Source organism: Coccidioides immitis (assembly GCF_000149335.2).
Source record: "Coccidioides immitis RS genomic scaffold supercont3.2, whole genome shotgun sequence".
In the NCBI taxonomy this organism is placed as follows: Eukaryota; Fungi; Ascomycota; class Eurotiomycetes; order Onygenales; family Onygenaceae; genus Coccidioides; species Coccidioides immitis.
Genome location: NW_004504309.1, coordinates 2,494,252 through 2,520,414, shown reverse-complemented (window position 1 = coordinate 2,520,414; position 26,163 = coordinate 2,494,252). Strand labels below are relative to the sequence as shown.

Below are 26,163 nucleotides of genomic sequence, written 5' to 3'. Positions count from 1 at the left end.
TTAAACTGTTTGCCTAGGGTTACTACCGCTGCTGGCCACACCTCAGTCCCTCGTAGCGCAATTTTGACAGCGGGTAAGGATGGTGGATTATATCAAAAGCAATGTCCCGAAATCCCCGACTTGTCCCGCAATTTAAAGCCGGGTGATGTCAATCCTCACGATATCTTCGCAGTATTTCCGCCGCCAGCCAGACCCTTTCCGTTCGCCTCCACTCTCTGAACTTGAGAGTGCCAATTGGTTCTTGCAGGGACTCGGTTTTACAATATACTGTACATAGATACTCGGGGGCGGCGGAGCACCCGCTAGACTGGCCTGTGTCACTTCTTGGTGAAGCTTAGAAATCATCAACGGGCTGTGAGCAGGGTCGTTATTGTTCTTGAATCTCGGGTCTGTTCCAGCCGGAATGACATCTCAAACAATCCAGTGGCTTTCCCGATGATCCTGGTAGGTGTTTTGCCGTAGAACTGCCGCGCACGGAGGTACTCAAAAAAATAAAAATAAAAAATCAACGAGAACAATGCTCGCATGAGCCCCACCATCAACAAAGGAAATTTCTGGAGGATGATGGCATGGGTGTGCGTCACAAGCCGACCGCTGCAGGCTGCCCCTCCATAGCCTTGGCGGCCCCTTCACCCTACAAAAGAAAACATAACCCCGGCCCGCGTCAACGTTGATCCGGCGTGAAGCTGGTTGGGGTACCTGATGCCACGCTGTTGGTGCCAACAGATCGAGGAGTAATTGGCGTGGTGAGATGTTATTGCTGATGGCGTGTGGATAGAAGCTGGGGTGTGTGATCCTAACTCTTCCCTCATTTCCTCTGTGACCGTATCCAAAAGAATACATCTCTGGCGCAGAAGCATATTTTCTTTCCTGATTTTGAGAATCAAGGAATCAAAACCTAGATTCGAAGCTTATCGCTCCGGAGAATATATCCATCCAGGGAAGGAGGGAGTTACATACACAACACTAGGCCCCTGCGTTGCGTAGAAGCCACATGTAAAGCACTGGTGTAAGGATACAGATTTCTTGACGAACTTAGGAACTAAGCGGGTTTCGCAAAATCGTTCAAGGGTAAGGATGTTGATGCTGCTCTCTCAGCGAGAACGCTCTGTTAGGTTTTGATATCTAACTCTATCTCCAGGTCTATTTGGAGAAATCGATGAACCACGGCATCGCCTAGAACCCGTGCAACTCCTCAAGAAGAAAGTAAATCAAAATACAAATCCTAAAGATGATTTATTCATCTTTGGCGCCACCTCTCCAGGACTTCTCGGCGTTCTCAACACTCGCCTTATCACTCTTAACCTCGCCCTGGCCCATACCCATTAGACCTCCGGCTGCCTTCCACGGCCTTTCTAGATTACCCTTCGCCGGCTGTCCGAACACGTGGATTTTCACAAGGTTGGCCTCCAAAGCACCCTTGAGAGGTAGGATCGACTGGATGACGAGTGGATTTGTATACTTGAAGTAAAGGTGCATAACGCACATCATACCAACACCCATGAGTTGGGATCTGAACTGAGAGCGGAGCTGTTGTTTGTCATAGTCCTGGACCGTGGTGACGACGGGACGGGGTTCTTCTCCAGAGCCCATAGGCGCGGGTTCAACATATTTCAAGGTCTTGAGATCTGTATTGCCACGGAACGGTAAGCATATGCAAAGTGAATCGTTGGCAGGCAGAAAGGAGCCCCGGAATCACTTGAGCCGCGAGAACAGCTAAAGGTGAGGGGACAAGGCATGTCTTACCCTTCTTTTTGTTGATCTGGCTGTAAACGTAGAGGTAGAGGGCCGCGATTATAATATTAGAGGCAATGTACATCGTTCGTACACCGAGAAGGACCTCAGGTTTGTCAAATGGGATCTTTTTCGACACCTGCATCATCACGAGGATGATTGCAAGGTTTGATCTACAAAAAAAACGTGTCAGCGCAGCTTTTCGCGCGGATTTTAAAGGTGCGTCGACGCGCAGAAGGCTTTCAGGAGTAAGCCGTCTGGACTCTCGAGCCAGGACTTACATTTGCGGATTCATGGTGAATAAAGAGTGTCAAGCGACCACAGGCCTACACGAGGAGAATAAGGAGGGAAAGATGGCGCAAAAAAAAAAAAGGGGTGCTGCGTTGGGACTCCGCTGGAAGCTGTCAAATCTCCTGAAGCAGCTCGGAAAATTTCCAACTTAACAGAGTGTTCTTGAAGCCGCACTCTGTCACGTGATGAAAGACCTCGCCCCGGAACACCAAAAATAGATCCGCACGCCGTAGGGCAATTTATATAATACAGGACGAGGCTTTTCCTTTACGACGGCAAGTAGAGTCGTCAAGAAGGTATCACCGAAGATTGAAGTCTAAGTGAAGCACTCCTACCTAAATTGCAACTCTACTTCCTCTCGATGGGGCGACTCGAATAGGGTCTATTGCGGCCTCCTGCCGCCGGCGGGGAGGGGGAGAGGGCGTCGCTTTCCGAAACATCCATACCAAGAGCTGACAATCTTTGATTACAACGATTGCAACTGTCAGCTAAGGCCATGTCATATTTTATGCCAGAGGCCGTGAATCCCATCCCTTTCTACCCCGTAACGTCGCTTGAATCCCCTCTGATTGGAGACGTCGACGCCGACCGGTCGAGCACCAGATGCAGCTTGAAACAATGTGGACAGAAGGACATGATGATCAAGTCCACTGATATGAGCAGATCGCACTGCAACGCATCTTGGCAGGGACGGACGTAGGATCTGCCGCGGTGCCGACAGAATTCGAACGTTTCCGTGACGTCCTCACACATCGGACATGTGGGCTGCTGGACTTGGCGTTGATTTTGCTAACTGTCGGTTACTTGAACGCTTAAAGGAGAAATCAGTCGGGAGCCTGACTGCGTGAACTGCTGGCGGTTAGGCTCGAGGACGTCCTATGGGGACCAAGGGAGCCACCACCCTGATACAAGATGCGAATAATCTTATAGTCGTGCCACTGTGCTTATGAAGATTTGAAATATTAGAGGTTTGATCATACTGATTTGCCTTGAAAGCCTTTGTTGGTGTGATGAAACAGAAACATGACTATGCAAATCCATGAAAACCGTGGCGGGACTAACTGTTCCATATCAGCATCCTTCTTGCGAACCATACTGCAAAATAATGGATTGAATACCCGCCTTGAGAGATTATTTCTTGCTTCGGCTATTCTGTACATACTCTAACATAGAATTTTAGAACATATGACGGGGTTTTGGGGACTAATCGGAATTGGGATACCCAATTTTGTGTTGAAGTTTGGGATGAAGCGCTCTTGAGGGATAGGTTGCACATACGTCATCCACTATTGACACAAAGAACTTGTGGGCCAGGGAGGACAGGGTAAATTGAGTAAATTTGACGACTCAAACCAAACTTGTACGGAGTAGTAGGCCGAGCATTAGACCGAGCAAAAACAAAGACCTAGAGTACATGCGTACATCATGCTGCCCCACGCTAGTTTCGAGCTTGACTGTCCAAACTAGTTTCGCGGTGCTCAATGCTGGAAGACGAGAATGCACTTGGGCTACGAGCGAGTGGTTGACCAGTGGCTTGATGGCCGTGTCAGCCACCAGCCACATGAGAGTAGCGATGACATAAGCTATGTCAGCACACCCGCCGCCGCCGCCGCATTGCTCGAACTGTCAGGGAAAACGCAAAACATCAGTGTAACAACAGACACTTGCTAACGAATGGCTTGACTCCTTTCTATCGTCTGAAGGTAGCTGCTGTGCACCTGATCGAGGACAAGATGAAGAATGATTACTCATTCGCGGTGGTGCATCACTAACCCAAGACGCTCGAGAGGAGTTTTTGAATAGCCTCCCTGCTGGCCCTGATCCAGGGATGGCCTTGAATGGGGTAGCAGGTATTATTTATGAAAGCTGACATGCCTAGGGACCCGGATATTTGCGCCATTTTACAGAAGGCGAAACTAACTTGAAGCGCTGGAATCTATGTTTTGAAGGCGGCGCCCAGTTCCCCTGGTGAAGAATTGAGGTTGTGAAAACCCACCCGAATTAGGAATAGCGCGATTTTCCCATCAACCACTCTTTTCCCACTTGAAAGCGACCTGGAAGTCTCAACCCATGATTTTCCCTTCTTCCATCAACAAAAACGCGTTATCGCCACTTTTTCCAACAACTACTCCGTGCTGACCCAACCTCAACCTCGGACCTTCATCACCTCACGCGACATATCGATATTTAGGACCGTGCGACATATCTAAGACGCAAAATGCCCGGTGGAAAAGGCAAATCCGTCGGAGGCAAGGGTGCCCCCAAAGATGCTTCCGGCAAAACTCAGAGATCCCACAGTGCAAAAGCTGGTTTACAGGTTAGTCTTGTGAATATCGTGTTGGATTTACCTTCTCTTTGATAATGCGACACGCGAAATGTGATCGTTGTCTGCTCCCGCCTCGCACTTGCTGTCTACCCTTGAGTAGCATGTGGGGTTCTGCCTAACCTGCTACAACACGATTTCCATCAATTTCTGTATGATCTGTATTGCTAACCCTATCCTTGTGTAGTTTCCTTGTGGCCGTATAAAGCGCTTTTTAAAGAACAACACTCAGAACAAGATGCGCGTTGGCGCAAAAGGTATACTCTGCTCACACGTGCTTTGGAAAGTTGCTGGGCCGAAGCTGACATTGCGATTCCCCATGTAGCCGCTGTCTACGTTACGGCTGTCCTCGAATACCTCACTGCAGAAGTGCTGGAACTCGCTGGTAATGCTGCCAAGGATCTTAAAGTCAAGCGTATCACACCCCGCCATCTACAGCTGGCTATTCGCGGCGATGAAGAACTGGATACGTTGATCCGCGCCACTATTGCGTTTGGAGGCGTTCTCCCACGCATCAACCGGGCCCTGTTACTCAAGGTTGAACAGAAGAAGAAGTCCAAGATTGAGGCATAAACGGAATGTCGTTGATACCGGACCGAGTATGCAGGGGGCTGGGAGACCCGGCGCACCCGAGCTTCGGTTTCAGTGCTGTCATATATAATATCTTCCCCCCGAGCATTGGTTCTAGACAGCAAGCCTGCTTGAAGCCGGTCCATTATTATGCTCATGATCATGACATTGGCTTCAACTTGTGGCCTTGGTCCGTTGTCCATGCAGTACCCTCGACACTTCTCGTCAAGTTGATGCCTTATATATCTGCTTGCTCTCCCTTTCTCTTATTTTCTCTATGATTATTCTCGCTTTTCACTTTTATTCAGGCGCTTTTCTGGGTGGGTTGACTGGTCGGAAGGATGAAACTCAAAATCCGGGTTCGGAAGGACAGTCGCAAAGCTGGTAGCATGTTTGATTTCCCTCTTTCCCTTCGCTGTGGCTTTCTCTCTTATCTTCACGCTGGGCTGTTGTCCCCTCTTGATACTCTTGTTGCTCGCTCTACCTACTCTAATTTCCGCTGTATAAGTACTTTTAGTCTCTTGGGGTCACCAATCAGAATGAAAAACATGATGCTACCGGCCTCATTCATGCGTAATTTTCTCGTTTGGAGTCTGTCACACCGCTGCAATACAAATCGTGTCTCTACCAACAACCAAGGCCTTCAAAATGCTGCGACAAAGCTCTGAAAAACAGATACGCACGGCCCTTGCAATATTCTGCACTCAGGCCATACAGAGCCTTGAAGTACACATAACAAACGGAAGCTCATATTTCGTTGTATCATTTGACATTTAACTAGACACCTATAGGCGGAAGAATCATCCCCATTTTATTGTTGCCTGGCGATCTTGCGACACAGTAACTTGCGAGAAACTGTCCAGCTTTGACCGGCTTCAAAACCTGGGTTTCCTTCGAACCCCTGATAGGTCAAAAGGTAATTGGCTCACGTGCACCATAAGCGTCCTCCAGGAATTGCTCATCCGTGTGTGTGTGTGTAATGATATGTACATTAACTTGTTCTATAAAGGCATCAAGAGCTTTTGCGATGCAAGATGGTCTCCATGGCGGTTAATTAATATATTTAGAGCGATAATTTGACACTTTAGGGGCTTGCGCGCAGGAATGATCATCCTTGCGTCACCTACCTTGCGTGGAGAGCAGTTACATTACCTCTAAGGGATGACTCGCGATGCAAGGCGTTGATCCGACAATAAGCAGGGAAAATTATCATCAGCAGAGTCGTAGTCCTTGCATTTGAATGCCAGCCGGTGCCTGGAAAGAAAAGCTGCACGCGGTCTCTGGAGCCGCCGAAGATCTGCCAAGTCCTGCAGCGTCTGATCTTAACCTTGTTGGGCAATGCCAACGTCGACCCTTTCGATGGAACTTTATACATACAATGTATTACTACGACAACAGACAAGCTACTATCTTGAAGTGTTGATTGCCGTACCAAAAAGAATACCTGCATGTTCGGTGACTGATGCTTGGTAACATTGATTCTATATTATATACACCGACGAAGTACCAACAATGCAACGGAAATACATGTCAACAAACACAAGAACCGGGTAGGTAAACAAGCAACCGAGAATCAAATCAAAAACAGGTGTTAGGATCTTGGCGTATATCCGTCAGACTATGAGTGAACAAAATAGGGGGGTGGAACGGAGATTTATAGGCAAAAGCCCAGTGAAATCAAGAACGTAACCAGCCCAAACCCTATGCTGTTTCTTGTATTTGTTTTGGGCCCGGTGTCATCATGCGGATATAAAATCAAGATTGGTATGTGTTTTTTGTATAGTATAGTAGTAAAGGTGTATAATGAATCCATCAGACAGGGTAGAGTAAAAAAAACAACATGCAGTAAGGTAACCGCGATGTTAGTTTTTATATCTATGCGCGCGCATTGTCATCATGTGGATTCTAAAGCGAGATTGGCGGAAGTCGATAGGGAGGTAAGATTGGATCTGTGACTCTGTCAGCTAGCAAAAAGGTGGGTGCTCAAAAGAAAAATGTATCAATCGATACAATTGCAGAACGATGTGAAGGGGTGGGTATCTAAGGAAAACTGAAAACAATCGACGCTAGGCGGATTCGATTGAGCTTGACGGCCCGCTTAGCAGGCAAATTGGGGGTGGGCAGGGAGCTATATAGGTAAAGATGACGGGGAAATGATAGTTAAACGCGAGATAGATTAGATAGTATGTCAAGCAAGATGGTTGGTGAAAGAAGGAAGAGAAAGAGGGAGGAGACACGGAGGAAGCTGGCCAGATGGGAGATATTTATGCCTTGGAGGGTTGCCCCAGATCATGGCGCTAGCTTAAGCGAGAGGCAGGAGGGAGGATTCTGACTGGCTGAGGGCGTCTGGAGGATCAGTCGCTGGAGGAACACATGGCGGACGAGGTTGGGAGCTGATCCAACGCGGAGATTGGCCAGGAGACAGTGTTGACGGGAGTCTCCGGTCCAATGAAATGGCGTCCTGGAGGCCCCTGGATCAAACGGCTGTAAGATAACGGGTTGTAATTGGATACTGGGGCGTCTCCAGTCGCTGCGGCGAGTGGCAGGGAGACGGTGTGAAGGGGGTAGAAGAGATACTGAGAGATATGCGGGATTTTGTAGATGTATATCCACTAAATGGGTTTCATTTCATGCCTGTAGTGCTAGTATTAATATTTGGAGGTTTAAATCTCTGAAGACGATGATAGTACAGAACTCCGTCCAATTTTTGCTCTTGACCATCCCTACACCGGCATCCAACAAAGCAACCATAAAGACACCTTTTACATGCTTTTTGTGCGTAGAAACAAAAGAGAGTATTTTGACTCCCGAAAGAAGCCAAAATGCCTCCAGCAAGGGAAAAATGGCAAACGAAAGCAAAGGGGGAGAGATAGTATCGCATCTTAGGAGAGGTGACGTCGGAGGGGGCAAGGTTTGCGAGCGGATACATAGTAAGTCTTCAGGTCCAGGCAAGATTACCGCAAAAGGCCAAAATTCTATTGAGCTCTCTTCCGTCTTTTAACAGGGCTCCTTGCCCCAAACGAACTTCCGTTGCTGTTGTCCAAGGCCTGTAGATTTTCATCAACGCTTGTGTTGGCAGGGCTGGTCGCCTCGCTGCTGGTAAAAGTTTCCGTGATTCGATTCCCGCCATTCCCCGATAGATCTCCAGCGCCGGTTTGGCGGAGGTTGCCTCCCTCGTTGCCGCTCCCATACGCATCAAAGAAGCTATTCGTCTGGGCCTGCTTAGGATCCGTATTGCCATCAGCAAACAGCTCTCCAACATGGTCGCTCTGGAGTTTGTCAAAATCAAACAAGTCATGCGCCTGTGCAACCAACGAGTCGCCGGAGTTTTCATTGTTATGGTCGTCTTGGGTATTCGTCTGTGCTCCCTGGTTCGATCCATATCCCGACGCCATTCCGCCCTTGATGGGCTCCATATTTGCATAGTCAGAAAAGTAATCTCCGCTGTGAAAGATCTGGTCAAGATCAAGTGTGGGAGGTGGAACGTTGCTAGGATTGTCGGGTTCAAGACCAGGGATTAGACCGGTTGGGCTGAGTGGTTGGAGGATGTTGGTAAGGTTCTGTACTGACCGATCCTGCTCTGCCTGCATTTTAACCAGATTGTCGATTTCGGCGCGGGTGTTGGCCAATCGGGTGGAATAGCTGTGAGGCATTGGAGGGGGGTTGGGTGTGATAAGGGCGTTATTAGGCGATGATATAGCGGATGGGTCGGAGGCGTGGCTTTCATTTGCAATCAAACGCAGCATATCTGCTCTTTGAGTTGCAGTAAGTGGCACGTGGCCTCCGGCGTTCTCAAGCGAAGACAGGACGCTAGGAAAGTCCGCTGCGCCAGGTTGCATGTTGCTTCGGGCATTGGAGCTTTGGATGAGTGACATGATGTCGCGCTGAGGGGGATATTTTGCGTCACTTGGACTACGCGCGTGAGATACAGGGGTATATGGCTGCTGATGCGGCGGTTGACCGGTATGCTGTGGGCTTACGCTCTCAAATAACTCCTCCACACTGCCAGCCCGGGTACTAGGCCTATGGCCGTGGCCATTGTTCGTACCCTGCTGTATATCATATTGGTTATTTGCCGGCGATGATGTACTCGCTCGGCTGGGCGAGGGTTCTTGGCCGCCAGCCGGAGGCGCTTTGAGTAATAGCGGCTGTTTTTTCGTTGGTCGCTGGGCCGGATTGAGATTCGATTCCACATTTCCTAGGTAGTCACCAACGTCAATGATATTGCCTTGGCCCTGCTCCTGTGGCATGGTCCCAGCAGCGAAAGAGTTGATCATGCCCTGAGCGCCGTCGTGGCCTTGCAGGCTTCTGTTGTAAACGGTAGCTAGGAACGTCAATATCGCATTGATCGAATTCTCATGTCGGTTATGCTGTTCTTGGAAGTTAAGTGCTTGGTCATAGAGTTGTTCATGCTCGCGGCGTAGTTTGCTTATTGTGTTGGATATCACTTGCTGCTGGTGGCGAATATTCTGCAGTTCGCGATAAACGTTCGCAAATTGCTCTTTGGCTAATGCTGCATCCCCTGGGGAAATGGATAACTGGCCTCGGAATCTGCTTCTATCCTCTCGGCTTCCGCCATCTTCTACGTATTCTTCGTTTTCACCATCGTCCCCTTCTCCTTCTGTCTTCATTCTTGAAGGTCCCTTCGCAGCAGCTTTCGATTGGGAGACATTCTTGGGTTTCTGGATTAGCCACAATAAATCAGGGTGGCCTCGTCTAAAATAAGGATTCGAATATTCACTCGGGCTCTTGTTCTTTCTCTCGCTGGCTCGCATCGAATTATCTGACAGCCCAACCTTTTTATGGAAGCCATACATGTTCAGCTGACGAACGAAAGAGGCATAATTGCTGTGTTTGAAGAGCTCTGGAATCAATGTTCTGGCAAACTGGTCTTCATCGAGCACAATGAAGGATCGTCCATCTTCGGACCATCTGATTAAGTCGGTATTCTTGGACTCGTCGAGGAAACTGCAGCGGGGAATTCCACAGTCAATAAAGTGAAACGATCAACATAACCCAGAACAGATATTGCACATACCTTCTGAGTTTCTGCACAAAAGGGGGGATTTGTTTCCTCTTTGCTTGTGCCTCTTTTTTAGCAGCGAGAGCTCTCTGCTCCAACTGCTCCTCTGTTTCTCCAGTTGCAGGGTCAATTACTTCTCCCGGTCTTGGAGGAGGTTCCATCAACGTCATTACGCCTTGTTCGTTTTTCCTCGGTCTGCCTATGAGTTGGTTTCCCGGTCTCCGAGCCAGCTGTTGACTTGCTGCTTGAATGCTGCCCATATCTGCAGGATGAGGAACAGACTGATACGGGTCTATAGGCGAATTTCCTGGAGGATTAACCAGCGGCGGACCGGCCTGACCCCATTGTAGGAACTGGTCGTTTGAGAGCTGTGAATCGGAAACCGGATAGTTGTGTGACGGTGCGATTGGATGTTGAGAAATCGGAACAGTGCCGGGAGCTGGTCTTTTGCGCGATGAACCTTGCGATGTCATGATAAACGGCGGATATTAAGGACTGCTATTGCCAAGCCGCGGGCGGAGAGGGTACGGATCGGCGACGAGGGAATGATGGGATGATAAGGCGAGAAGATAGGTGTGCCGTGCGGTTTGGATCAACAAACAGAGCGTGTGGGTATCAGATGCGCAGGATTCGTGACGTCGTGATTTCGTATCAGGAAATTACCTAGCCCTGCGTTTATGGTGCTTCGAGGAGAAGGGCGGAGAGAGCGCGGAATCGGCAAGGATTGATGCCACTTGACCAATGACGAGTAGAAGGGTGCTGGGGAGAAGGTTGAATGCTCTCCAAACTGCGAACGTCTGGATACTAGTGGAAACAAACGCGGGTAGGTCAGCTCCGGAACGAAAGCAAGAATGCAGGGACCGGCATCGACAGTGAACGCACGGAATACTGCTGCCACAACGCGTCCTTGGCCAACCAAGGCGGTAGCAGCTTGCTGGAGGGGTTGCTGCGCAGCCACGGAAGGGAGACGAGAGACGGGCTAGCTTGGATCTCAAGCGGACACCTGGTGCGCAAGGAATAGAAGGATAAGTGAGGATGGCTGGGTTAGTGTCCAAAGGGTCAATGAAAGCACATCCTGCCGGGCCAGATCCCAGTCGCCGTTTTTTCAGTGATGCTGATGGCGATGAACCGCAAAAGCACCGACTTCTTGGCCTGCAATGACGCTCCTGCCGTGTGATTGGTTGGGAAGGCTATGACTCAGCACGCTGGCCTTGCTGATAAACGCTTATCAGCTGCGATCGGCTTTTCAGACAGACGCTGCATCAGACGGAACAGGGCTTTATAGACAAGGCTGCTGGGGCGATAAAGGGCACACAGCATGCGCCTCCAATGACGGAGTCCACTCTCAGATCATCAGGCATGGCCCCAGCCAGATATTGACCCAATTCATTGTGTTGCTTCAGGCGTTAAAACTGGGGGAGGAGCTGCTTGACCGCCGCACACATACTCTCCGCACTACTCAGACAGAATCCTTTCACAACATTACCCGTCAGCTCAGCAGGTATTTAACCACTAGCTGAAAGATGGCAATCATTAATTATCACCATTGCGATAAAGGGCCAGTTAGATCAATGTGGGTTACCTGGACATTTCATGGCCATTCTTTTACATTCATTCAAAAGATGTAATATGGTTTGCAATTGAGGGCCCTCATGAACAGATGCGGGAGAGCTTTTTTTTCCCCGTTGAACCATCAATCTCACAGAGCACCTAAGGTTCCCTGTGTGGAAATCTTGGGGTTTTATGTTCCCTATCTCTACCCTCTGAGAAAGTTTCTTTATTTATCCTAGAGTTCGAGCCTGTGGCGCTGCCACCGGTGAGCTGGACAACTAGTTAGCCACCCGATTCTCCAATAAGAGCACCGAATCCCTTCTGCAGCTTTTCCCATACTTCCGGTTGCTCCGTTGAGAACCGTTCGACCTTTTTTGGAGCTTGAAGATCAGCAACCATTCTCCCCTCATTCTTCGTCCCGTTCAAAATCACAGTATTTCCAAGTCCCAACACAAAACAATACAGGGCAGCTTGTGGACTGATCCCTACTTGCTGTGCTAACACCCCCACAGGCTCAGAGTAGACTAGATCCGGATTGGCTGTCAACGTCCAGAAGGACTGGTATATGATTGAGTTCTCTCTGCAATATTGACGCACCGGACCATCAAAGTGTGTGTCACGATAGAACCGATTTTGTACAACTGCGGGTTTCACTCTGGCCGTCCGATGGAGAGCGGAGAGGACAGGAAGTGTACAATTGGAAATGCCCAGGTGCCTGATCTTGTCGGGAACGTACTCTTCGCATGCGGCCCAGGCCTCTAGGGTCTGCTCCATGGTGGGAAGCGGGGAATGTAAGACAAGAGCGTCAAGATACGTTTTGTCCTTGGAGCTTGGGTCGTCTAAGGGCCGGAGGTTTCTGAGAGATGATTTTATTGAGGCGTGGACTTGCTCTGTAATCGAAGATGCAGGATTGTAAGGCATATTATCCGGATCCTGACCGCCAACGGAGGTGTACTTTGTTTGAATCTGGCGTGTGGCAATGATACGCTATCAGCTAGCTATTTCGAAGCGAGCAATCCTCCATACCACAGTGACTGGGAATCCTTCTTTAATGCAAGGGAACTTGACCAACATACAAAGATATTCTCCCGCTTCACTTTGCGTTCGGAAATAGCCCTTCTTATTCCTTCCCCTACAAGGTCTTCTCGATAGTGTTTGGGCTGGCCAGCGGTATCGATGGCCGTAAACCCGTTGCAAAGCGCCTGGTAGACCAGGTCAGCGGTCCGGTCTTTCTTCCAGGCGGTTCCGTAGAGGAAGACAGGGATCGAAGCTGCTTCGGTTCCTGCGACTCGAAGGGCAAGTCTGTCCCAGCGCGATGCTGCCATTTGACTCAAATTTAGACAAATGGCGTTGTTATTGAAGGGGTTCGGTAGGTCTCTAGTAGTGAAGTTCAAGGTTGCCTTCGGAGCAAACTGGGAGGCGATTCAGGGAGTAAAGTAGCTTTAGATCGGATAAAATAACTAGCTTGTTCTATGAACTCTGCGTGTATGGGATGGGAGAGTATGATCTCAATTCGTCCTGATCCCTCGGTGTTGCGCTTCGAAGCAAAAAGCGTGGGTAAACGCTCGCAGGAAGCTTCCCCCACACGAAGCTGGACGGCTGTCGTCATCGGCCCTGCAACATTTATGGTTGACGGACTTCCCAGCTGGCCGACAGCATATCCATAGGCAACCTCCTCGTACGCTTCTGTTCCTTTCATTTTTGAAAGAGGAACGACCATGTGAGCGCATCTTACTTGTACTCCGTCGCGAAGCGTATGCACATACATATTTATATCGTTATGCGACCAGATTTTGATTGGAAGAGAGGCCTTGTTGATCTGCGCAATCGCGAAAACTTGGTACAAGCAATTCCGCATCATGCATATGTATCCATGTACTCCTCCACTGCGAAAGAAAACATGCTTAAGCAAGGCCATCAAAGTATATTACAGAGGCGTCAAGTCAGGTTGGATGAGAAGTCAGAACCCCATACTCCGTAGTTATTCTGGTGTCCCCATTCAAAGCGGAGCGCTTGTTGCGGATCGGAATTGTTGCTTTGGCCTGCCAAAAAAAAAAAAAAAAAAAAAAAAAAAAAGAAAAGAAAAGAAAAGGAAACACATGACGGACAAAACAGCTGACCGAACCAAAGGCTTCAAACTAAATACATCCGTTCCTTGACACGAGGATAATGTTGCAGGACCCGTCGATCATAGCTGTCAGCTCGATGGCTTTAGCTTCAAGGCCCCGACGCCCCTGTAGGCCACCTACGCCATCATCGCCCTCGACATCCGCACCGAGTCATATGACACATTGAAAAGCGTAGAATGTCCCGTAGATTCCTCCACATGGGGGACATCTCAGGATGCTAGATGTGGGACGAGATGGTCCCAGTTCACTTGACGCATAGTGTTGCAGGCGGTGAGGCGCATTTGGGAGCAGCGGCATGAGGATCTTGAGAATCAGCTCCATGCTACCTTCGTCGCTTGTAGTCGGAACATTTCGATATGACAAGTCGATGTTTATTTATTTTATTCACCTTTCGAGTAACGAACTGAGAGCTTCGGCTTCCCGGAAGTGAAAAGGATGGACAGGAGTCGTCATCTCTGCTTGGACAAGAGCTATCCACCGCCAAGGCCACGGCCACTAGCCCAAGCCGCGGGCTCGACGAGCTGTGGATGTCAATTTGGATCCATCAGGGTTCCCCACGGCCTAAATTAGAGGCAAAGCGCGCGGCGGATGATTTGTCCGGTTTCTTAGCCGGGCGAAACCAATTCCCCCCAAAAAAAAAAAAAAAAAAAAAAAAAAAAAGGAAAAGAAAAGAAAAAGAAAAAGGAAGAAGAAGAAGAAGAAGAAAAAACCCAGGATTTATGCGTCTCTGTCGAGTGACAATCCAGTTGACCACCAGCGAGTTAGAGAAGACCCCCCCAACATCGATGCTCTTCCGCTGATAAGAGCTGGGTGTGTTCGCTAACTACTAAGAAGATCTGGACCAGCGATTCGGGACCGCCCATCACCTGACGGATTGGACGGCCTTGCTGTCGTGGTTTGAGTTGGCCTCTTTAGCCGAAGACTCTTTTGAGTTCGGCGCAGGCGTGTGGGAGTGGGGAGCAAGCCTGTCTCGGAACTCCTGCCAATGAGAGTAAATTGTTCGGACTGTTACAAGATCTGTGCGAAGGGATTTACACTTGCGGGAGGACGGATGAGCTAAGGTACCCTACCCAGGTTATTTCCAACTCTGTCATTCCGGAGTGACGCGAAACAGTCAGAGGGGCAGAGCCAGCAGGAGGCCCAGCAGGTATGGGTGCGAAGGAGAGACGAGGAAATCCTGCCGGATGGGCGCTGATGGAGACATGGGAAAGTGACCCAGCTGCTGGGCCCCGTGTGTCTACGAAGAATTATTTTCCAGCTGGAAATATTCAAATATGAAAGCAAACGTTCTGGAATACGGCGTTTGAGGATGGATGTGCACAAGGATTGGCCCTCGTAATCCGGATCAGAATATTTAATAGGGGGTAAGAGGAGTTAAAAAAAAAAAAAAAAAAGGGTTGGAAAGTAATTTTGGGTTGCCCGTTTTCAGACGTGACTTGAGGTTGATATGACGGGTAACTTTTTCGGAATCTGTGCTGGGTGTCCACACAAGCCCCTAAGTCATTTTAATCAGGTCTTGAGAAATCAATAATTTCTTTTTTACGACGGCGAGGACGGAAGATGCAGCATTTTCAGGGGGGCAACAGGTCGAAATCCACGTCCAATCGAGGAGGACAGAACTGTTTGTATCAGGATGAAGGAACGGCAAGCTTGTCTGAATTGGCCCTCTTTTCTTGAGTCGTTTGCCTGCTGCTGCCGGCCAGAGTGACTTCTGGGCAGACCAAGGAAACCTATGCCCAGCCGCGCATCCGTGCGGGTTGAGTCTTGCGTGTGTGAGTGTACATGGGGGGTGTGTGTGTGCGAGTGTCTTGCCCGGGTAAGTGACAAGACGATCCAAGAGAGGCGCAAATCTCCTCTGCAGAGGCAAACAGAGCAACTGACCAACTACTCCGTCGACAAAGGGGTGGCCAGGAGAGCACCGGACTCTATTCGCTGGCAGTATGCTTTGTGGGAAATTTGTTTCTTTTGGCTTTAGGCAGAGGGCAGAGATGAGCTAAACCCGTCGTAAGCGGAGGCAACTCTGCACCATCAGCGCGCCTTTGGGACAGCTTCAACTCCTTTCCACAGGTTAGAGGCGTCTGCTCCCTGGGTGAAGCAGTCAGCGGTCCAGGGCTCCGTAAATCAAGACCATTTTATTATTTATTGTATGTAGATCGATGATGCTGACAGGAGGAGGAGGGTCCGGGACGGACCAGCAGGGAGGTTTTCTACCCTAAAATTCACGTCTTCTCCAAATTCTCGCCCTTAACTTTTCCCTAGTCAACTTCCTTACTCACCCTGGCCTCAACCTCCCTCCCAAATTTTTTTTCCCTCTCCTCTCGCCGTTTCTCTCCCCTTTCCTCTCCCACCTCCCGCACACCCTCAACCTCCGCCGTTCCCATTCCATCCGTGTCTTGCTTCCTCGCCATCCGTTTGTCTTTTTTCCTGCAAGCCGTCACTCGTTGACGGCCTTCTTGGTCTTCCCTTTTCCCCACTGGCTCGTCGCTCCATATTTACCTCGACACCCTGCTCACCACTGCTTCAACCCGCCTCCCTTCCCTGCATACGTCTCGCTATATATTTGATACTCATCTCTGTGAGCCCGTTGAGCTGTTGTCTCAATCACGATTCGCTGTTCTCGCGAGCGTAGTCTCTGTCTTGCTCATCGCAAACCCACGAACAAGCTTCCGTTCTGCCTCCGCCCACCCTGAACGGTTTCTCTTCGCCTCCGAAACAAACAGACCCTAATCCCATTCCCAGCTCGCACCTTTACGTCCTCTCGCTGGTCCTGGGCCTGTGTATTCGGGAGCAACAGTCCAGTCGTGAATTTTTTTCAGATCCTACCCATGCCGTAATCGTCGTCTTCTCCCGCGTTACCTGCGTTCCTATGTTGACGATTTGACGTTTTCCTACGACTGATGAGTACGACTCCTACGACGTTCTAGTCTTCAGCATTCGGAAAGCTTTAATTATATCCCTTGCCTTTCCCCCCTCCCCCGAAGAAAAAGGACCCTGGGCGTCCTGGTCTCGAACACGGAGCGAACATTCCACACGTGACTCTGGTCACATATATGTGTGTTGCTCGGCATTTTTCACACTTGATAAATCCTCTGCGCGATTGTTGTGTTTACACATCTGGAGAAACATTAAAAACAAAAGTGACGCACACAATCCTTTAACACCTGTCCATCACGTGTCTGGGTGGTGCTGTTTTGGTCTTATCCCTTTTTATACTCATTGTGACTGGTTCTTCTTGATCTCCTTGGCTACACTGTCGATATGAGCAATTACCACTCCCAGAACCAAGACATGTATCATAATACTGTCTCTCGGTCTCCTGGGTCTCATCGCCATGTCCACCAGCATCAACAGCTCCATCGCCAGCCTTCGAGACAGTTCGATGCATTCGGCTCCATGCCTGCCGCAATGTTCGATGACCCGCTGTCGCGTTACGAATCCGCTACGTTAGATAGGATGAACCAAGGCCTGCAAGCTAATAATTTCCCGTACGACATTACAGGCTCTCAGACCTGGAATGCGAATGGATTAAGTGGTGCGCATACTTTGGGAAGCATTGGGAGTAACCCGCTTTCTGCCTCCGCAAGAGGGCGATCAAATGTGCGTGGTAGAACTGGCCTTCCGGCGGTAAGTACCGTTGCGCAAAATCGACAAATCTCATCCCGCAGAGCCTTTCTGACCCCAGAAATGCAGACCTGGCTCGACCAGCAGCCCGCTCCCCTTCCAAGTGCATTCCCGCTGGCATCTGGCCCCATTCAGCCGAATCCGTTACGTACCGAGAATGTCAATCATGGTCATAACCACAACAACGACGGAGAGGATGAGCTTATTCCGACTGCCATTGTTATCAAGAATATTCCCTTTGCAGTCAAAAAGGAGCAACTCATCCAACTTATGACTGAAATGAACTTGCCGTTACCTTATGCCTTCAATTACCACTTCGATAACGGCGTATTCAGAGGTTTGGCCTTTGCAAACTTCACCTCTGCTGAGGAGACCGCGACGGTTATTGAAGTTCTGAACCATTTTGATTTGAATGGAAGAAAATTGAGAGTGGAATACAAGAAAATGCTTCCCGCGCAGGAGCGTGAGAGAATTGAGCGCGAAAAGCGTGAACGCAGAGGCCAACTTGAGGAACAGCATCGGCCGATCGCTGCTTCGCAGCTCCAGAATCAAAATTCTATGTCTTCCTTGGCTTCTCACTTGCAAACTACTTCGCCGTCGCCAGTTTCTCAGCGACAAAATGCATTGGGTGAGTTAATAGCCGTATATCCTGAGTGGCTTTGGGCGTTTCAACTTTTTAGCCTGCCCTACTTACACCAAACTTCGTTCAAGAGTCACTAACTATTGGGTTAGACCTGGATATGAACGACGCCCAAACACTACAATTCTATTCGCAGATGCTCCTGTTTAAACAGGATCAGAACAGGGAGTCGCTTATTTTCCCGTCCACTTTGACCCCGCTCCAGCGCCGTACTGTGCATACTTTGGCCCACAACATGGGTTTGGGTCATGCATCTCGTGGAACTGGAGACCAGCGCCAAGTGCATGTTTTTCGTGTGGCCCCCGGTTCAAATGTGAGCCCACCAATTCCTACCCTGCCAACCACGATCCACCCTGCAGATTCAGCCCGTCGAGGCCTCAACCGTGCAGCCACAATCGATTTCAGTGAAGCAAGAGGCGATGCGCCGAACCCCTTTGGAACCCTCCGGAGCCATAATTCTGGATATCTTGGCGTGCTTGACTCTCCTGGGACCTTTGGAAGCGCACAGAATCTTCGGGCGGCGAAATCCTTCGCGGATCTCCGTTCCTATACACCTTCACCAGCGCCATCTACGGCAAGCTACCCCACTGCATTGCATGCCCAGGGTACCCGTTTGCAGGCTTATGACAATATCGCGAGTGGAAATTCCAACACGCCTACTTTGACTCCGACCCCAGGTTCTTCCATCGGCTTGCAGCGTACTGATGACAGCCTCCTTGTCAATAGTCTTAGTGGCCTTACTCTTGGTACCACCGTTGGTGGCGGAACTTCCTCTAGTCCAAGGCGGCTTCGCTCAATGTTCTCTTGGGAGCAGCAGGAGGCCTCCCAACCTTCCACAACCGCTCCTATTGGCAGTAATCGTTCCATCGGACTTGGTGCTTTCGACACCCAGACTCAAGAACGTCTTCCACTTCGACAACCTCGTGGTCCTGTCCCAGAAAGAGGATCTGGATTTCGCAGACCAAATGGGCATCAATCTCGTAGCAGCGACGAATTACAACAGGGGCGACCCGAAATCGTCGTTGAATAAATGACCCCACAAATCAACACGCAATTATGGAACAAGACGTCGAGTGAAAAATGTACCCCATGCTACATTATAGTGCTTTTTTTTGAGACACCATCCATGAGATTGAGTGGTGCCTTTACGATTCGATGATGGATGACGCAATGACCTTACCTAAAAAAAAAGACTCGGCTTTACATAAAAAAAGTTTCAATGGAGAATGATTTAACTAGATGCTACTCGACTTTGGGGCAGCCCAGAAGCACGACTCTTGTTTGAACGATGGTTTCTCTAAGCACGTATTTCCCAGATGAGAGCTATAAAGCGTGAAAAGAAATTTTTAATATATGAACCCCATTTGCTACTTGAGAGCGTCAGGCGCAGGAAACATGAGGTCTTGTTTTTCGCACGAAAATACCGAGAAAATATCCGAAAGCATCGCCCGTTTTCCTGTCTATGTTTTTCTTTGCCCTTGTCGTGGTTTTTCTTTCTTCTGACCCAAGTTTTCTTCAGGCTTCGGGGAAGAATGCTGTGTGTAACATCTTTTATTTGCATAACCTGTCTGGATTTTGCCTTTTGTATCAGTGGAGCTGCCTGGGATAATGGTGTTTAAGTCGTCTCGCCGTTGTCTTGCCTTTAGGATTTCTCAATGCTTTGGTGCTACTTCCGGCCCCGTTTTAATACACATGCTATTGTTTTTATGCGTTGCTCGCATTTTTTGAGGATTGATCGTCAGAATCCTGCCTCAACTTCGAATTTTGCGACTTCCAGCATTCTTTTTTCGTCTCATACGAACATTAACTGTCCCCATCCCTGACGTTTTCGGTCGAACAGATATTGGAAAGCAAGCTTTGTGTCGACAGCCGTTGCTCTCTCTCAACCGGCGCTAACCACGATTATCGTCTCTTTTTGCACCCTCGTGGACCACCAACGATCTTTTGGCGTATTGCAATGCAATATGTACATATTGTCTGAACTTTACAGCTGTCGGAGCTTTCGCACTGGAATTTACCTGCTATTTCTGTTCCACTATTTCGAAAAAAAAAAAAATAAACGCCGATCTTTTGGCTATGTTTGCTGATGCTATCGGTTTTGCTTACCACACAAATGAGTGGGTGGCTAATACCTCTTTTCCCAGGCACTCGCGACTTCGCTGATTGATTGGACTCTCTTTCATCCTCTGCTATGGCTTTATCGAATAAATATTGGCTTTTTAATATCGTTTTGATCCTTCTGTCTTGCAATTTCCCAGTGGGCCTATTTCTCCAGTTTATGATTTTTCTGTGCCGGACAGGGCTCACTCTCTTAAACATAACGGAAAGATTTTTCCCGTTTGGAATCAGTTCAGCAGGTATTTTCCAGCTATCTATTGGGCGTTTGCTGTTTTTGTATGTACGCGTTCGCCGGAAATTGAATGCCAGTATTTTGATGTTTTGTTTTTTTTTCGTAAATGATTTTTGATGACACTGAACGTATCTCCGTCCCATGGGAATCACTTTTCAAAAAAGCTACATATGTGTGTAGCAAGTACTGTACAGCACATGCGACAATCATATATGCCCGCGCTATACTCCGTATACGAGACAGAAAGCCAGAAATGAAAATGAATACCGACGTACATCACCGCGAATGTCCCTGCTTTCGAGCCCACTCCATCTTCCTCTCCCTCTCCAGCTCTCTAGCCCGTTCCCTATCCCGCCCAGACTCCTGCTTCCTCCCACCCCTAATCTCCTTCTCTTTCTGCCTTGGATCAATGACCACCAGATCATCCACGTCACGGTTTGACTCTTTCCACGTCTGGTCCTTGCCCAGCCTGTCCTTCGCAAACTTGAGCTCATGCGTCATCCAGTCCATCGCATTGTCGTCCTCATGATCTGCACCGAGTCCCGTTCCAGAATCTCGAAGGTCCCAGGCGCGACAGGATTGGCAGTTTGCAATGAAATGGAGATCGCAGATTTGAGCTTCTTCGTCTTCTGCATCTCCTAGCTCCCTCCTGGATGTCTGGGGTTGTCTGGTCGGTTCGTCGGTGGTGGTGGTGGTGCTTGATTTGGATATTTGTGGCTTCTTTTTGGTCGCCTCTTCGTCGGCCTTTTCGAGTTTTGCTTTAAAGGCATTGAGGAGTTTTAAGGTATCTGCTTCCTCTGATCTGCCGTTTGTGTCTGCTCCGTTGGCGGAGCCGGGAGCGGGACGCTTGCGTCCCCGTATGGAATTTTTGGGGATGAGTGACTCCAGGGCTGATTTTATCCTTGTGGGCTCGCTGGAGGCCGGTCCGGTGGTTCGTCGCATTGATGCTTTGAGAGACTCGATTTCTGCATTTAGTTTGGATGCTCTTGAACGCTGGGGAGACTGGTCTGGCGAAGGGGGCGCAGAACGAGGGCTTTCTGGGTCTGGGAGAGGAAGTTGCGTGTTGGGGTCTCGTGATAGTCTGCGGCTGGTTTGTGGAGAATGGGATCGCAGAGGGGATCGGAATCGCTTGCGGGATGGTCTCGAATTTGAATGTTGTTCAACCGACTCTGATGTTTGAGTTGCTGATTGTGAACTTCGTTCTGGCAAGGATCCTCGTCTCTTTTCGTCTGCAGGTAACATATCCATGACAAGACTTGCGTTGAATTTTGGTTTCTTGGGCTTGGAAATAGGCAAAGATTCCTCATCCTCTTCTTCACCAGCGCCAAAACTCAACAGCGTCTTCACTTGCTTCTTCTTTTTCTTGGAGCTCTCCTTTCTGACCTCGGGTTCTTTCTCCGCAATAGCAATTTTCTCTCTCTTTCGCAGTTGCCCATCAAACGGACCAAGGTCATCAACTTCGCATCCTGTAATTTTCACTGAATAAACAGGTCTCTCTGTGCCCTCCACCAACTCCGCCTCCGCGATCTTCACGATGTTATATATACTCTCGCCCTCCAGCCTCCCAAACAGGGTGCATGTGCCCGTCAACTCCCTTTCTGCCGGTGCTAGTGTGATAAAAAATTGACTCCCGTACCTCCCATCTTCACCCTTAGCCATCCCGACAAGGCCACGCCTGTTAAACTTCAAGCGACTATGAATTTCATCACCGAACACAATCTTCTGGCTTGGATCGCGAGGGTCGCGCTCGAATTCCGCATCTTCGTAGATCGATGAGCCGCCGGAACCTGTGCCCGTGGGATCGCCGGCTTGAACGACGAAATTGGGCACCACACGGTGGAAGGTGGTGTTTGTGTAGTATCCATCTAGACAGTGTTGGAGGAAATTTTTGCAGGCGAGCGGAGTCTGTTTGGCAAAAAGGGAGATGTGGATGGGCCCGACGGTTGTCTGGAGAGTGGCAGAGGCCGTTGGAGGTGGCTCAGTGTTGTAGTGGGATGACATTTCGTAGGACAGTTGCTCAAATGCGGGCGATGAAGGCAGACGTAAGGAAGGTTAGGAATCAAGCTTGGGAGGGCGTCGCGTTTCGAGTTCCAGAGCCAGCGGGGAGGAAAATGCTGTTCAGGTGAGCTCGTCTTTCGCTCCGTTCTCTTCCTGTTGGGCTATGCCGGAGATTCTTCCCAACGCCAGCTTCAAAAGCCTGGCTGATGCAGGTAAGTCCACCGCGGAGTTGAGCGCTGCAGGATCGCCAAGGAAGAACCCAGCGGAGCTTGGACCACTTCCGCCAAGCTTCACCCCGGAGCTTCTCTGCTCCGTTTCCCGCCCACTGACCACCCTCCACCGCCAGAACGACGCAGACGCCGGATCTCACGGAGCTCAAGCGATCCGGCTTGTGTAAACTGAGCGAGATTGATCATGTGTCATGGCCTGTCTCGCTGAAGAGCACTTGAAGCCCTTTTATAACTAATGGGGACGCCCATCTCAGCTGCTTGAGCTATTCGCTACCTGCACGCTTTCCTCCCGGGCCAATTGAGGGACACTGGGCACCTCTATAAGAAATATAGTGCTTCTGTCCGAAATTGTGCCTCTAACCAGCCAGAGGTAACTACCAAGAAACCTGCCAGAAGGTGTATTGTCACTCCTAGCAGGTGCCGTTGAACTCCGCGGAGCGTCGTTTACTCTATATAAAGCAGAGAAATTTCAACTAGCGAATTCCACACGTCGCTCGTTGCCACTGCTCGCTATATTTTCTGCTCTTGTTACCCTTGTATTGTTAAACGAGACCGCACTATCCATCGCTGATATGGAAGTTCAAATTCTCTCTGATCTCCATTTGGAGACGCCAGCCGCATATGACATATTCACCGTGAACCCCAAAGCACCCTATTTGGCGCTGCTCGGAGACACGGGAAATGTTAGGGACGATGGATTCTTCACATTTATCCGTGGCCAATTGCAAAACTTTCAGCTTGTCTTCCTGCTCCTTGGAAACCACGAACCGTTTTACTCCAGCTGGATGGAAACAAAGGCAAAACTAGAGCGCTTTCAAAATGAGATGGAGCGAGCCTTAAACAATAAGGAAGTGCAAGGCAAACTTATCTTCCTCGACCGAGCGCGCTACGATATCTCTCCCACCGTCACTGTTCTCGGGTGCACACTCTTTTCGCACATCACGCCCGAACAGGAGGAGGATGTGAGTTTCGGAATGAATGACTTCTATTATATCAGCGGCTGGTCGGTCGAGGCGCATCAGGCCGCACACCTGGAAGATCTAGCATGGCTGAATAAAGAAGTCGAATCTATCTCACGCCACGATCCGGAGCGGAAAGTCGTCATATTCACGCATTATTGTCCCACCACAGATGAGAAAGTGATAGACCCGACGCATACGAATAGCCACATTTCATCCGGCTTCATGAGCGACCTGTCGAAGGAAGTATGCTGGGGCGACACCTGCGTCAAGCTCTGGGCGTTTGGACACACACATTTCAACTGTGATTTCTTAGATCAGAAAACGGCGAAGAGGGTCGTGTGTAATCAACGAGGTTACTATTTTGCGCAATCAAAGGGGTTTGATGGGGAGAAAGTTGTCAAAATATGAACAGCATAACTACAGGCAATGGTGATCTTCTATTATGTTTATCTTTAAGGGGAATTTACATTCGCTGTCATAATATGCCGAAGTTGAGAATTTCTTTATCTCTCTCTTGCTGCATTGGTTATTTACTTAAGCCTTTATCATACCACATTCTTCTCTGCCACCTCATTGACTTGAACAACTTTGGATTTTCGCACAAATCTAAAGCCTCCGATCAGCATAAAGAGGGCCTGGGCAGCAAGGATAGCACCCATCGTGATCATTGCGCCAACAACACCGGCCTGGGTCGTGGACAGACCTCTGTCCTGGGTGATTAGAGGTTCGGCTCCCAGGCGATTCGGAGCACATTCACCACTGGTGCTGCCGCAAGCCTTGCACCATTCCTCCTTAGATGATAGGCTGATTTTCTCCATAAGTCCTGAGAATTCTGACCAGGGCAGAACAGTCTTGGGCTGGTTAAACAGGGCGAATTCAGACGGCTTACTGCCGTAGGGAATTGACCCGTTGTTGAAGAGGAATCGCACACTGATGTCCGAGGGGTCGGGGAAAGACGAGCTAGACGAGTCTGTCACGAGCTCAAATGCCATGGCGGATGCGTAGTCGGGAATCCCGTTGAAGTCATTGTAGGCCTTTGACAGCTCGGTGAGACCAAAGAAGGAGAGGAAGGTAGCATAGGCACCAAACTGAACGTTGAGCTTGGTGGCTTCGCCTTTTGAATAGATGAGATCTTTGAATGCAGTAAGGATCTCGCCCGCTAGGACTGAACCGCTGACTGCACGAATGGGCTCTGATTCGTTATACGCCAGACTGAATTCATGAATATTGGCGAGTTCAAGCAAGCGAGAGTAGGTGGAATCGGTCAGAAGTTCGGAAGAAGGGAAATTATCGCTGGAGTTGTGGATAGATGCAACATTAAGAAGGTCGAAGATGATATATGCATTCTTGTAAGTGACCTGGTCTTGAGAGAAGGTGTTTTTGACCATTGGCGCGAGAGACTTGTAGAAATCGGTGGTTGAGCCCAACAGCTCCCTATAGGGCTCAGAAATGAAGTAGTTATTACTGCTAACTTTGGCATTGTGGCACTTGCTGGCGCCCTGAAGCCAGGCGAGCTTCTCGCTGTTTCCGCCAGCAAAGGTTTGCTCAATGGCCATTAGCTGGTAGCCGTTCATAGGGGCTTCGATATCTGTGCCATTGCGAAGAGTTGACTTTGCAACATTTCCAACCGGTGGATAGAGACCTTGGAAGAAGGCAGTCGCAGAATTCTGGAGGACTTCATCCGCGGGAGCAAACGCAGCCAGTTGGCCCGGGGTGATAATATCCGGGTTGATACCTTTGATTCGGGATCCCGATGAGTCCGAAAGGTATCTCTCGCGGTAGTACTGGCCGGTCACGTAGACCTGACTGTAGCCGAGGTCTGTCAGGACCGTTGGCAGAGTCGACTTTGACGTCCGATCTCCATGGCGAGAAAAGATGTATGCGCCTAGAACGGTCTCTGCCGAAGCTCCCGTGGCGAGGAGAGAAGCCAAGATGGCAGCTAGGGTCAAGAGAACGCCTGACGACTGCGATCGAGAACGCATGGCTGGCTGATTCGGAGGAATGGCTTGAAGAAGAGAAATGAGTATATGATGATAGCCATCAGGGTACGAGCAGGTCTCAGTATTTATTTTCGAGTGCGGGGTAGCGAAACCTGAGTGCAGCCCATGCTGGCACCGGAGCCCACAGTCGGCGCATTGAGTTCACGCCTTTCAGCCCGGATCCGGCGATGCGCCCTGGTCGATCTCTTGGAGCAAGTTAAGTCATTAATACTGATCGGTCGATGGTGGGCTTTCTCCGACGGGGCGAAGCGGAAGCCTAGCTAGAAGCGCCATTACGCAAAGCCCACACCGGCTTTTCTGGAAATGCCAACCGGTATCCCTGGTTCTCGCCCGGAACCAGTTGTCTAGACGGGTTTAGATCCAGCGACCCAGGGTGGAGAGCCGAGCGCATCTGATGGCCATCCTGGACCGGAATCAGGATATGATATATTTTGCTGACTCAAATCAGACTCTCTCTGTTGTCTGGTGCGGTTCTCGATCCGCCTCCACGCAATGAAGGGCATCGTGGGCACTGACATGATACATCAACACCCGGGCGATGGCCCACCAAGGAGTGACACACCTAGCCAGCCATAAAGCGGAATTGGCACGGAGTAGATAGGTGGTAAGCAATCAAGGTCCTCCCGCCTCATCGTAACAAAGGTGAATTGGCTTGATTGGAGCTTCAGAGAAATATTTAACCGACGCTGGAAATGGCAAAGTAAATACTTCGTCGATAACAAGCGTAACCCTGGAGCTGCA

General features: G+C 49.6%; 11 protein-coding genes across 11 annotated transcripts; 3 read left to right on the top strand and 8 right to left on the bottom strand.

The window, feature by feature from the left end:
* Window positions 1-132: 132 nt before the first annotated feature.
* On the bottom strand, window positions 133-860 carry CIMG_13054 (uncharacterized protein; the record flags this gene model as incomplete). Its single annotated transcript, XM_004445312.1, has 2 exons — window positions 133-352; window positions 700-860. 2 exons carry the CDS (start codon window positions 858-860, stop codon window positions 133-135), a joined length of 381 nt encoding a protein of 126 aa, XP_004445369.1.
* Window positions 861-1,053: 193 nt separating this feature from the next.
* On the bottom strand, window positions 1,054-2,121 carry CIMG_06403 (inorganic phosphate transporter). Its single transcript, XM_001242506.2, has 3 exons — window positions 2,016-2,121; window positions 1,747-1,907; window positions 1,054-1,628 (listed from the first exon to the last, which is right to left on the bottom strand). The coding sequence occupies exons 1-3, from the start codon at window positions 2,027-2,029 to the stop codon at window positions 1,237-1,239; spliced, it is 567 nt and encodes a 188-aa protein (XP_001242507.1). The 5' UTR covers window positions 2,030-2,121; the 3' UTR covers window positions 1,054-1,236.
* A 403-nt stretch (window positions 2,122-2,524) lies between these two features.
* On the bottom strand, window positions 2,525-3,925 carry CIMG_11742 (uncharacterized protein; the record flags this gene model as incomplete). Its single annotated transcript, XM_012358668.1, has 6 exons — window positions 2,525-2,675; window positions 2,775-2,865; window positions 3,006-3,086; window positions 3,248-3,311; window positions 3,448-3,608; window positions 3,799-3,925. 6 exons carry the CDS (start codon window positions 3,923-3,925, stop codon window positions 2,525-2,527), a joined length of 675 nt encoding a protein of 224 aa, XP_012214091.1.
* CIMG_06401 (histone H2A.Z) lies at window positions 3,662-5,484 on the top strand. The gene is made up of 3 exons (XM_001242504.2): window positions 3,662-4,342; window positions 4,536-4,605; window positions 4,674-5,484. Exons 1-3 carry the CDS (start codon window positions 4,244-4,246, stop codon window positions 4,919-4,921), a joined length of 417 nt encoding a protein of 138 aa, XP_001242505.1. The 5' UTR covers window positions 3,662-4,243; the 3' UTR covers window positions 4,922-5,484.
* On the bottom strand, window positions 5,200-5,669 carry CIMG_13053 (uncharacterized protein; the record flags this gene model as incomplete). Its single annotated transcript, XM_001242503.2, has 2 exons — window positions 5,200-5,417; window positions 5,660-5,669. 2 exons carry the CDS (start codon window positions 5,667-5,669, stop codon window positions 5,200-5,202), a joined length of 228 nt encoding a protein of 75 aa, XP_001242504.2.
* A 1,918-nt stretch (window positions 5,670-7,587) lies between these two features.
* Window positions 7,588-11,629, bottom strand: CIMG_06399 (heat shock transcription factor). Its single transcript, XM_001242502.2, has 5 exons — window positions 11,524-11,629; window positions 10,824-11,457; window positions 9,957-10,745; window positions 8,489-9,886; window positions 7,588-8,407 (listed from the first exon to the last, which is right to left on the bottom strand). Exons 3-5 carry the CDS (start codon window positions 10,412-10,414, stop codon window positions 7,894-7,896), a joined length of 2,370 nt encoding a protein of 789 aa, XP_001242503.1. The 5' UTR covers window positions 10,415-10,745; window positions 10,824-11,457; window positions 11,524-11,629; the 3' UTR covers window positions 7,588-7,893.
* On the bottom strand, window positions 11,516-13,048 carry CIMG_06398 (aldo-keto reductase). The gene is made up of 2 exons (XM_001242501.2): window positions 12,569-13,048; window positions 11,516-12,458 (listed from the first exon to the last, which is right to left on the bottom strand). Exons 1-2 carry the CDS (start codon window positions 12,815-12,817, stop codon window positions 11,775-11,777), a joined length of 933 nt encoding a protein of 310 aa, XP_001242502.1. The 5' UTR covers window positions 12,818-13,048; the 3' UTR covers window positions 11,516-11,774.
* A 2,902-nt stretch (window positions 13,049-15,950) lies between these two features.
* Window positions 15,951-20,326, top strand: CIMG_06397 (R3H domain-containing protein). The gene is made up of 3 exons (XM_001242500.2): window positions 15,951-17,245; window positions 17,312-17,870; window positions 17,975-20,326. The coding sequence occupies exons 1-3, from the start codon at window positions 16,880-16,882 to the stop codon at window positions 18,910-18,912; spliced, it is 1,863 nt and encodes a 620-aa protein (XP_001242501.1). The 5' UTR covers window positions 15,951-16,879; the 3' UTR covers window positions 18,913-20,326.
* Window positions 20,327-20,333: 7 nt separating this feature from the next.
* CIMG_06396 (peptidyl-prolyl isomerase cwc27) lies at window positions 20,334-22,409 on the bottom strand. Its single transcript, XM_001242499.2, has one exon. It carries the CDS (start codon window positions 22,231-22,233, stop codon window positions 20,509-20,511), a length of 1,725 nt encoding a protein of 574 aa, XP_001242500.1. The 5' UTR covers window positions 22,234-22,409; the 3' UTR covers window positions 20,334-20,508.
* Window positions 22,410-22,739: 330 nt separating this feature from the next.
* Window positions 22,740-23,924, top strand: CIMG_06395 (Ser/Thr protein phosphatase). The gene has a single exon (XM_001242498.2). The coding sequence runs from the start codon at window positions 23,033-23,035 to the stop codon at window positions 23,828-23,830; it is 798 nt and encodes a 265-aa protein (XP_001242499.1). The 5' UTR covers window positions 22,740-23,032; the 3' UTR covers window positions 23,831-23,924.
* Window positions 23,841-25,431, bottom strand: CIMG_06394 (acid phosphatase). The gene has a single exon (XM_001242497.2). The coding sequence runs from the start codon at window positions 25,402-25,404 to the stop codon at window positions 23,968-23,970; it is 1,437 nt and encodes a 478-aa protein (XP_001242498.1). The 5' UTR covers window positions 25,405-25,431; the 3' UTR covers window positions 23,841-23,967.
* Window positions 25,432-26,163: the final 732 nt, after the last annotated feature.

Coding starts and splice junctions, on each gene's coding strand:
- CIMG_06403 (XM_001242506.2), bottom strand. Junction 1,629..1,746: donor CCAGATCAACAAAAAGAAGG/GTAAGACATGCC, acceptor GTGGCAATACAG/ATCTCAAGACCTTGAAATAT.
- CIMG_06401 (XM_001242504.2), top strand. CDS start 4,244: ATGCCCGGTGGAAAAGGCAAATCCGTCGGAGGCAAGGGTGCCCCCAAA. Junction 4,343..4,535: donor GTGCAAAAGCTGGTTTACAG/GTTAGTCTTGTG, acceptor ATCCTTGTGTAG/TTTCCTTGTGGCCGTATAAA. Junction 4,606..4,673: donor GATGCGCGTTGGCGCAAAAG/GTATACTCTGCT, acceptor TTCCCCATGTAG/CCGCTGTCTACGTTACGGCT.
- CIMG_06399 (XM_001242502.2), bottom strand. CDS start 10,414: ATGACATCGCAAGGTTCATCGCGCAAAAGACCAGCTCCCGGCACTGTT. Junction 9,887..9,956: donor TTTGTGCAGAAACTCAGAAG/GTATGTGCAATA, acceptor TCCCCGCTGCAG/TTTCCTCGACGAGTCCAAGA. Junction 8,408..8,488: donor ATGCAGGCAGAGCAGGATCG/GTCAGTACAGAA, acceptor CGACAATCCTAG/CAACGTTCCACCTCCCACAC.
- CIMG_06398 (XM_001242501.2), bottom strand. CDS start 12,817: ATGGCAGCATCGCGCTGGGACAGACTTGCCCTTCGAGTCGCAGGAACC. Junction 12,459..12,568: donor TGAAGCGGGAGAATATCTTT/GTATGTTGGTCA, acceptor GCCACACGCCAG/ATTCAAACAAAGTACACCTC.
- CIMG_06397 (XM_001242500.2), top strand. CDS start 16,880: ATGAGCAATTACCACTCCCAGAACCAAGACATGTATCATAATACTGTC. Junction 17,246..17,311: donor GTAGAACTGGCCTTCCGGCG/GTAAGTACCGTT, acceptor CCAGAAATGCAG/ACCTGGCTCGACCAGCAGCC. Junction 17,871..17,974: donor TCAGCGACAAAATGCATTGG/GTGAGTTAATAG, acceptor CTATTGGGTTAG/ACCTGGATATGAACGACGCC.
- CIMG_06396 (XM_001242499.2), bottom strand. CDS start 22,233: ATGTCATCCCACTACAACACTGAGCCACCTCCAACGGCCTCTGCCACT.
- CIMG_06395 (XM_001242498.2), top strand. CDS start 23,033: ATGGAAGTTCAAATTCTCTCTGATCTCCATTTGGAGACGCCAGCCGCA.
- CIMG_06394 (XM_001242497.2), bottom strand. CDS start 25,404: ATGCGTTCTCGATCGCAGTCGTCAGGCGTTCTCTTGACCCTAGCTGCC.